Source organism: Carcharodon carcharias, assembly GCF_017639515.1.
Source record: "Carcharodon carcharias isolate sCarCar2 chromosome 29 unlocalized genomic scaffold, sCarCar2.pri SUPER_29_unloc_2, whole genome shotgun sequence".
In the NCBI taxonomy this organism is placed as follows: domain Eukaryota; kingdom Metazoa; phylum Chordata; class Chondrichthyes; order Lamniformes; family Lamnidae; genus Carcharodon; species Carcharodon carcharias.
This window is the reverse complement of record NW_024470665.1, coordinates 389,519-399,281: the sequence shown is the minus strand read 5'-3', so window position 1 is coordinate 399,281 and position 9,763 is coordinate 389,519. Positions and strand designations below refer to the sequence as shown.

The 9,763-nt window shown below is 56.5% G+C and overlaps 1 protein-coding gene across 1 annotated transcript; it reads left to right on the top strand.

Moving 5' to 3' along the window:
• The first annotated feature begins 303 nt into the window (after window positions 1-303).
• LOC121274050 (proline and serine-rich protein 3-like) lies at window positions 304-9,482 on the top strand. The gene is made up of 8 exons (XM_041181186.1): window positions 304-442; window positions 1,541-1,629; window positions 3,583-3,707; window positions 4,182-4,381; window positions 6,318-6,914; window positions 7,506-7,668; window positions 8,586-8,667; window positions 9,019-9,482. Exons 1-8 carry the CDS (start codon window positions 380-382, stop codon window positions 9,062-9,064), a joined length of 1,365 nt encoding a protein of 454 aa, XP_041037120.1. The 5' UTR covers window positions 304-379; the 3' UTR covers window positions 9,065-9,482.
• The last annotated feature ends 281 nt before the right edge of the window (window positions 9,483-9,763 follow it).

Sequence of the window (9,763 nt, the reverse complement as noted above, 5' to 3'; positions counted from 1 at the left end):
GTCTGTAACTCACTCCCGGGTATCAGTTATTCTATATATTAACCGCCCTGAACCCCTCCATTAGATTCCAGTCTGTAACTCCCTCCCGGGTATCTGTTATTCTATATATAAACCTCCCTGAACACCTCGATTGATGAGCTTTATCATGTGGAGAGGAGCGAAGTTGTCACAGAATGGCAGAGTATTGAAAAGTTCTCGATTAGGGGAATGTTGTTTGTGCCTTGCTGTAATGTGGTGAATTTGGTTCAGTGTATTTGTTTTCCCTTCGGATCCCTTGATGTTTGTGTTGCTGCTGACAGGTTCATTCGGCACTGACGGAGGAGTATTTGGGAATTTTTCCACACCACGACTGACTCAGATAGCTTCCTTATCAGGGAAGATGTCACTGCCTGGCCTCCCTCACTCAAGTGTGGCTTTACTGAAGAGTAGACTGTCCTCCGGGGTTAGTATCACCATCAGTCTGTGCAAAGAGCTTTCGGGATTGACAGCACCATTGGAGAAACGGATATCAAAGCCACAATCTGTCTACACAGTGTATTGTGCGCTGCTGAATATGGGACTCAATCCGAGAGATGAGCACGTCTTACATTACATCACTATTACTGGATGGAGTGAGCTCTTTAGTATCCCTCGGAGACCCCTGGGTCAGAGAGAGAGGGGAAATCAGCCTGGGTTCCTGCTCCTGATCACTGTCCAGTGATCCCTGGATTAGAGAGAGAGGGGAAATCAACCTGGGTTCCTGCTCCTGGTCACTGTCCAGTGATCCTTGGGTTAGAGAGAGGGGAAATCAGCCAGGGTTCCTGCTCCTGATCACTGTCCAGTGATCCCTGGGTTAGAGAGAGAGAGATGAAATCAGTCAGGGTTCCTGCTCCTGATCACTGTCCAGTGACCCCTGGGTTAGAGAGAGAGGGGAAATCAGTCAGGGTTCCTGCTCCTGATCACTGTCCAGTGACCCCTGGGTTAGAGAGAGAGGGGAAATCAGCCAGGGTTCCTGTTCCTGATCACTGTCCAGTGACCCCTGGGTTAGAGAGAGAGGGGAGATCAGCCACGGTTCCTGCTCCTGATCACTGTCCAGTGATTCCTGGGTTAGAGAGAGAGAGAGAGAGAGAGGGGAAATCAGCCAGGGTTCCTGCTCCTGATCACTATCCAGTTATCCCTGGGTTAGATAGAGAGAGAAAGGAAATCAGCCAGGGTTCCTGCTCCTGATCACTATCCAGTGATCCCTGGGTTAGAGAGAGAGAGAGGGGGAATCAGCCAGGGGTCCTGCTCCTGATCACTATCCAGTGATCCCTGGGTTAGAGAGAGAGAGAAAGGAAATCAGCCAGGGTTCCTGCTCCTGATCACTGTCCAGTGATCCCTGGGTTAGAGAGAGAGAGAAAGGAAATCAGCCAGGAACCTGAAGAGTTGGATAGGCTGCCTTGCTCGCTGGGAAGGCGGAAGAGTTGGGCTATTTTCACTGCGTGTGTGTGAACCCAGTCTATAGGACTGCCTTGCTCTGCTGGTTCACTGCTGTTAAACACCGCCACTGGTTTATTTTTAGGGAGAACCTTCGGATGTTTCCCAGCTGGAGCCCTTTGACCAGGAGACAATTCATCTCCAGGAGAAAGCAAATCGCCTGCTGGAGCGCAGGTAGGACACAGCACAGAGAGAGTGCCAACTCCACTGGCAGTGTAATGTGGGCAGAGTGTCGTTTAGATCAACCTGCCTGCCTGCCTGGACTGGACTGGCTCCTCGGGACCCAGCACGCCACCAAGATTTCCCTGCCCCAGCTCCAGCCAGCTCAACTGCATTCCCCACCCCAACCTGAATCATACCCTGAAGCCTTTCCCTACCTCTCCTCTCCGCCTGGAGCGAGGAGCTCGTGAAGCCCTTTGCCTTGAAGACTGAGAAATCGAATGTTGCAGAAAGGAGAGACGCTGCTGAACTATCTTGTTACCATGGAGAAAACAACGGGGAATTTGGGGCTCCCCACATTCCCCGTAATTCAAAAAAGATGCAAGGCTTGAATGTACGTTATATATTATTAAGCATGTGTCCTGCTTCATGAGTCACAAAAGGTTAGTAAGCAGCAAGTCATTAGGAAGACCGTACTCACCCAAGCCGCACTTGCAAAACCCAACACACCGTGAGATGTGATTCTGTGATTGGACAGCACTTGCTGAACATTCCCAAGTGTGCTAATAGCTGCACTAACAGCCAGTTTAAGATAACTAGTTGAGCTCATAACCTTGGCTCATTTACACTTGCTGGAAGTGACGTACATTCATACACGGGAACCCATTCTCTGCAGACAAAAGGAATCTGTTCAAGCCTCTTGTGCCTTTTTTGAATACCTGGAGCTTGGGGAGCTCATACTTACCCGTTGCTTTCTCCATGGCAACCCCTGGGCCAATCAGAGTCGACTTGCCAACCAATCAACACCCTTTTCCCCTCTAGTATAAATCGTTGTGATAGTTTGAAATTTACTATTCTTGTGTTTGTCCTGATGAGTACAAGATGAAAAGCTTCACCAACATGTCTCTCTTTTCAGCAATGTTAAGAGAGATGGTTGGACTGCCCCTGTATCTTCAGCAAGCCACTCCAAGCTGCTCAATGGTTTCTCTCCTACTTCCACTCCCTACTTCCATGCCCAAGAATCTGTCCCCTGCCCCCATGACAATCCGGCATTCCTCCCTGCTAGATGGGATTGTGAATGGTTCCTTCTCTTAGGAACTGTACCTCTCTCTCAAACTATAGAGGTCGCACCCTTCCCTGTTCAAACTCCCTTGGTTCAGCAGTGGATGTGTCCACACAGCCTTTCACCCTCTCCTAACCCTCTAACCAAACAGGTATGGGTAACATTCCTACACCTGAGTCAGAAGGTCGTGGGCTCAAGACTTCAGGGTTAAATTCCAGGCAGCACCCAAGCGTGGTACTGAGGGAGTGCCGCAGTGTCGGAGGGTCAGTACTGAGGGAGTGTCGGAGGGTCAGTATTGAGGGAATGCCACAGTGTCGGAGGGTCAATACTGAGGGAGTGCCGCAGTGTCGGAGGGTCAGTACTGAGGGAGTGCCGCAGTGTCGGAGGGTCAGTACTGAGGGAATGCTGCACTGTCGGAGGGTCAGTACTGAGGGAGCACCGCACTGTCAGAGGGTCAGTACTGAGGGAGTGCTGCACTGTCGGAGGGTCAGTACTGAGGGAGCGCCGCACTGTCAGAGGGTCAGTACTGAGGGAGTGCTGCACTGTCGGAGGCTCAGTACTGAGGGAGTGCTGCACTGTCAGAGGGTCAGCACTGAGGGAGTGCTGCACTGTCACAGGGTCAGTACTGAGGGAGTGCTGCACTGTCAGAGGGTCAGTACTGAGGGAGTGCTGCACTGTCGGAGGGTCAGTACTGAGGGAGCACCGCACTGTCAGAGGGTCAGTACTGAGGGAGTGCTGCACTGTCGGAGGGTCAGTACTGAGGGAGCACCGCACTGTCAGAGGGTCAGTACTGAGGGAGTGCTGCCCTGTCGGAGGGTCAGTGCTGAGGGTGTACAGTATGTGTACATAGATTTGCTTCTGAATGTTCTCTTACTTGTTGTGTGTTTGTCTCCTTCCACCTCTAGTGAGTCCTCTTCCAGCGGACTGGTTCCTGTCAGTTCAGAAGGGGTGGGATCTCTGTCCATCTCTGATACCATCGAGGAGGTGTCGCGCAGGCTCACCTGCATCCCGCTTTGCGAACCCGCTGCTGGTAAGCTCCGGCTCTCAGAAACATCACTGGAGGGAGGGTGAGAAACGATCTCTCCCAGATCCACCCCCTCCCCTGCATCCCCCGGCTTGGCCCCAGCCCCCCACCCTTGCCTGCCCACGTTCTCCTTTCCTCTCCCTCCCTCACCTCCCCTCTGAAGTTACTGACTGGTTCGGAGAGCTCGTGCCCAGAGCTGACAAACATCTGCCGCCCCACCCAGTGACCATTCTTCACCTGTGAGTGTCGGCCGTGAATGTCAGCCGGACGTTTGGGCCGTGGGGAGCCTCACAGCCACCCTGCCATCCATCCTGGATTCTTTTCTCTGAGAAGAGCTCTCGGCCTCTGAGCTGGGAGTGAGACCCACCGGGCCACAGGTGCCGCTTTATGCCGCACGTTGTCTAGTTGGTGATGCAGAGGATGTGGTTGTGACCCTGCAGTGCACGGCCCCCTGTAACTGTCTCCTTCTGTCCGCTGCAGGCGATGTGACAATGAAGCAGCTTCCCACTGTGCCTGACCCCCTCCACCCAGTCCGTGTGCCACCATTCAGTGCCCTCCCTGCGGACGACATCCTGTACCAGTGGCGTCTGCAGAGGAAGATGGAGGCAGCGAGAGAGAGACCTTGGCCCTTGCTGCCAAAGAGGAAATCACACTCCCCTCCAGTCCGCCTGGACAGACAAGTAAGAGCAAATATCTTCCTCTCCAGCTGCTTCTCCGAGCTTCTGTCCCAAGGTGAGGTTAGACGTGGGATTCTGAGCTGCCTGACACGCCGACGTGTCCTCTCTCTCGGTCTTTCCATTTTAGTTCCTCGCTCACCCTCCCAACCGTCCCCCCCCACACCAACCATCCCCCCCCGCCGACACCAACCGTCCCCCCCACACCAACCGTCCCCCCCACACCAACCGTCCCCCCCGACACCAACCGTCCCCCCCGACACCAACCGTCCCCCCCGACACCAACCGTCCCCCCCGACACCAACCGCCCCCCCGACACCAACCGTCCCCCCCGACACCAACCGTCCCCCCCCGACACCAACCGTCCCCCCGGACACCAACCGTCCCCCCGGACACCAACCGTCCCCCCCGACACCAACCGTCCCCCCCAACACCAACCGTCCCCCCGACACCAACCGTCCCCCCCGACACCAACCGTCCCCCCGGACACCAACCGTCCCCCCGGACACCAACCGTCCCCCCCGACACCAACCGTCCCCCCCGACACCAACCGTCCCCCCCGACACCAACCGTCCCCCCCGACACCAACCGTCCCCCCCGACACCAACCGTCCCCCCCGACACCAACCGTCCCCTCCGACACCAACCGTCCCCCCCACACACCAACCGTCCCCCCCACACACCAACCGTCCCCCCCACACACCAACCGTCCCCCCCACCGACACCAACCGTCCCCCCCACACACCAACCGTCCCCCCCGACACCAACCGTCCCCCCGACACCAACCGTTCCCCTCCCCCCACACCAACCGTTCCCCTCCCCCCACACCAACCGTCCCCTCCCCCCACACCAACCCAGGTGCTAATCTCCAGTTCCCCAGAGCCTGAGGTCTCTGTAGGAGGTCACTGCTGCTGCCGTACTGTCACCCCCGGCCCACCGAGCACCAGTTTGTTCCAAAAGCAGCCAGCAGTGGAGGGGTCTCAGTTACCCCCCCCTTCTACCCTGGTCTGAATTTGGGCTCAATTCACTGGAGGCTGACAGGCCAGTGTGTGACCCAGTTCCCCCATCAGAAGGTGCAGGACCTGGGGGGAGAGATTACACAAACTAGGGCTGCATTCCCTGAAATTTAGATGATTTAGGGATGATTTTCATCAATTTTTTCAAGATAATGAGAGGATCTGATAGGGGTCGATAGAGGGAAAGTCTTTCCGCTGGTTGGGGGGAGCAGGGGGGTGTCTGGGAGGAGGGGGCAGAGCCTAACAGTGAGAGGCTGACCTTTCAGAAGCGAAATTAGGAAAGATTTCGACACACACGGACGGGGAGAAGTTCCAATTCTTTTCCCCAAACAGAAATTGATCTATTGTTAATTCTAAATCTGAGATTGAGAGATTTTTGTTATCCAAAGGGGATATTAAGGGATACGGGTAAAGGTGGGTATGTGGAGTGAGGACAGAGAGCAGCCATGATCTCATAGAATGGAGGAACAGACTCGAGGGGGCTGAATGGGCCTCCTCCTGTTCCTGTGTAACAGGCTCGAGGGGGCTGAATGGGCCTCCTCCTGTTCCTGTGTAACAGGCTCGAGGGGGCTGAATGGGCCTCCTCCTGTTCCTGTGTAACAGGACTCGAGGGGGCTGAATGGGCCTCCTCCTGTTCCTGTGTAACAGGACTCGAGGGGGCTGAATGGCCTCCTCCTGTTCCTGTGTAACAGGCTCGAGGGGGCTGAATGGGCCTCCTCCTGGTCCTGTGTAACAGGCTCGAGGGGGCTGAATGGGCCTCCTCCTGTTCCTGTGTAACAGGCTCGAAGGGGCTGAATGGCCTCCTCCTGTTCCTGTGTGACAGGCTCGAGGGGGCTGAATGGGCCTCCTCCTGTTCCTGTGTAACAGGCTCGAGGGGGCTGAATGGGCCTCCCATTATAAACGTATTATTATTATTTTTTTTCCCAGGCTGACGAGTGTGATGAGGATGCTCACGGAGACAGGATGACGGCCATTGTACCCTCCCCTGAGAACTATCGGAGAGGGGACGAGACTCCAGCCGGGACCCCCGCACACGGCCCGAGCGCCAGGCCTGCCGCCGGAGCTGCCGTGGCCAAGGCCGCGCTGAAGCCCAGCAGGGCGGAGCCGGCAGCGGCAGAGCCCCCGCCCGCACCCGGGGGAGGCCGCTGCTCCCACCCGGACCTGGCGGGCAGAGGGCAGGCCCGGCGGGGAGGAGGGGGCCGGTCGCCGGGCCGGGTGCCTCGCCCCGGGAGGTCTCCGAGCAGCCCCCCTGAGCCGAGGGGCCAGGGGCGCCGGTGGGGCCGCCACAGACCCAGGCACGACAGAGGGCTGGAGAGCCGGACCGACAGCGCGGGGCCTTCGACCCTCGAGCGGCGCCAGAAGCAGGGCGGCGCCGCTCCACAGCCAGCCCCGGGCCAGGAGTCGTCCAGTGGTGGAGCCTGGAGTCCTCCCACCGACAGGCCGCGCGTGGTGACGGGGCACGGGGAGAGAGCAGGGCCGGCGGACCGCCCCGCACCATCGGACGTGCGTCGTGCGCTGGGACAGGTGCTGCCTTTTTGTTCTTTGTCGGTGATCTCGAGTTACCTTCACCCCCTTGTCCCTGGGAGACTCACACTGAACAACAGACTGCACAGAACACACCCCACATCCAACAGCGGGGCCCCGTGTGCGCTCGTGTGGGTCGGGGAGACACGCAGAAGTGAGGTCGCTTGTTGCAACGCAGGAAACGCGGCAACTGATCTGCGCACAGCAAGATCCCACAAGCAAGGATGTGATAATGACCCGGGTCATTTGTTGTCAGTCCACACACTCCCTATTCCCCTCCAAATACTGACCCTGGAATCTTTTACACAGGTCTGAGAGGGTAGACAGGGCCTTGATTTAAGGCCCTGACAGATGTCAGCCCTCTGGCCCTTGCCCCCCACCCACCCCGGCACCCGACGGTGCGGCGCTCCCTCGGCACTCGTACTGCGACTCTTGCTCTGTATTATCTCACTTACTCTCTGTCCCTTAACCAGTGTTTGGTTGTTCCAGCCCCTGCCGGCCGGCCTCAGGGTGATTTATCGGCGCATTGTCCCTGAGTGTGATTTGTGATTCTAAGCCGATGGAGCTGATCTCTCTTTCGATCTACCCCAGGTTGTCTCTGAGAGAATGTTCTCTCCTCCTGCTTCAAGGCAACGGACCAACAATAAGCCAGAGACTGAGAGCAGAGGCAGGGGTGTGCACCTGCCCCCTTCACCCGTTCCTGGCACCCACCAGACTCCAGAGGCAGTATCCCTACTGCTTGAGGAAGCTGAAGGTAACAAGACTGTGAAATCAGACAGAATATGTATCCCACCATATCGAGGTGTCCTCACACACTCCCAGGACAGGTACAGCAGGCGGTTAGATACAGAGTAAAGCTCCCTGCACACTGTCCCCATCAAACACTCCCAGGACAGGTACAGCAGGCGGTTAGATACAGAGTAAAGCTCCCTCTACCCTGTCCCCATCAAACACTCCCAGGACAGGTACAGCATGGGGTCAGATACAGAGTAAAGCTCCCTCTACATTGTCCCCATCAAACACTCCCAGGACAGGTACAGCACGGGGTTAGATACAGAGTAAATCTCCCTCTACACCATCCCCATCAAACACTCCCAGGACAGGTACAGCACGGGGATAGTTACAGAGTAAATCTCCCTCTACACTGTCCCCATCAAACACTCCCAGGACAGGTACAGCACGGGGATAGTTACAGAGTAAATCTCCCTCTACACTGTCCCCATCAAACACTCCCAGGACAGGTACAGCACGGGGATAGTTACAGAGTAAATCTCCCTCTACACTGTCCCCATCAAACACGCCCAGGACAGGTATGGCTCTGAAATTACTTCTCAGTGGAAAGCTCAGAGTGACCTATTTCAGACTCCAGTAATCTTGTGGCATCTCGGAGTATTTATTCCCTCTGATAATAGGTCAGTTGCATGCAGTCAGCTGACGCTCTTTAGCAGCTGGATGGAAGGGACCTGCCAAACTCATTTCAGCTGAAGTGTTGTGGCCGTCGGACTGGGGCTGCAGGTGAACATCTCCATGTTGCCATGGTACCACAGCTCAGGGAAAATCCCACGGGGTGTGGGTGCCGGAGCTCCGCTCTCCCCTGCCCTTTCTTGTAAAGCTGAAGAGGCTGCGTCCCCTCCAGCGTCTGATATCACCACTGCCTCTTTCCCTTCGCAGAATCGGACGGGGTGGAGTTTGAGGAGGACATGTTGCTTCAGGTGCTGAGACAGCAGAGAGACTGGGTCAAACGGCAGCTCAGGTACGTCCTTCCGAACTTCCTCGAGCTACCCCACCCCCCCAGCAGCCCGCACCCGATGGGCGCTCACAGTGGAGCTGCCCGTTGGAGGTGCCCTGGGGCAGGGGAGGATGACAGCAGCCCCTCCACAAAGCCCGACCCCAACCCGACATCACTAAAAACAGACCGTCTGGGTGGTTGTCACACTGCTGTTTGTGGGATCTTGCAGTGCGCGCACTGACCGCTGCGTTTCCTCCATTGCAGCTTCGACCTCGCCGCGGAAAGAAACCCCCTTATCGGCTGTGAATCTTTCAGGTGTCCTGTGATGGAATGCCTGGTTGAAACCCCACGCGGGTTTTTTTTTTTTGCTTTCAGGGAAGCTGACCTGAGACTGCCAGTCCTGAATGACCATGAACGCTGAAGGAGGGAAGCCCCCATCGAGCCACGTCACCAGCTCCCTCCCCCTGCGCGTCAGCCTCACCTCGCTCCACCCCTCCTGTGCTCAGCACACTCTGTGGGGAGACCCTCTGGCCAGGCAGTAACGCAGCTGATGGCCCATCCTGTCAGGACAAACCTTCAGCGTTTGGGGTCTGAGAGATTTCGATGAGCTGTAGCTCACGGTGCATCATTAAAAATGGGTAGCATTTGTCTGTGTGCGCCCCCACACGGTGTCGGTGTTGTTATGTGTTTATAATTTATCGGGACCCTTTCGTACGGGAGCAGGTCTAATCCCACCGCGGAACAAGATGAAACCCTGAATGGCAGAGTTGGCCGGCTCTCGACAGCCGGGCCAAGTCTGGATGGAGGTGCCAGGGGGGTTGAATGGAGTGAGCGGTGGAATGGGGGCCGTGTGTAAGGTGGGGGCGTGGAGGGGGGTGGGTGCGGGGGTGGGGCGGTGTTGGTTTTCCACGTGCTTTCTGGACTGGGATCCTCAGGGATAGATCCATGATGTGACTGATGTTCCTTCCAACCACGCCACCAGCCGTCTTCTACTGTTCCTCCAGCAGCCCATTCATCACACGTCCCTCATGGCTGACTGTGGGATTCATCTGCTCTGTCTACGATTTTCAGGTGTAGTTTTAGGACGGGAATTTTACTGGGTTTTAATCACGACCTTGAA

What these genes read in the sequence shown, in the direction of transcription:
- LOC121274050 (XM_041181186.1), top strand. Translation starts at nt 380, where the DNA reads ATGTCACTGCCTGGCCTCCCTCACTCAAGTGTGGCTTTACTGAAGAGT. An exon ending in AGAGTAGACTGTCCTCCGGG is followed by an intron (nt 443 to 1,540) that starts GTTAGTATCACC and finishes GTTTATTTTTAG; the next exon opens with GGAGAACCTTCGGATGTTTC. An exon ending in TGCGTCGTGCGCTGGGACAG is followed by an intron (nt 6,915 to 7,505) that starts GTGCTGCCTTTT and finishes GATCTACCCCAG; the next exon opens with GTTGTCTCTGAGAGAATGTT.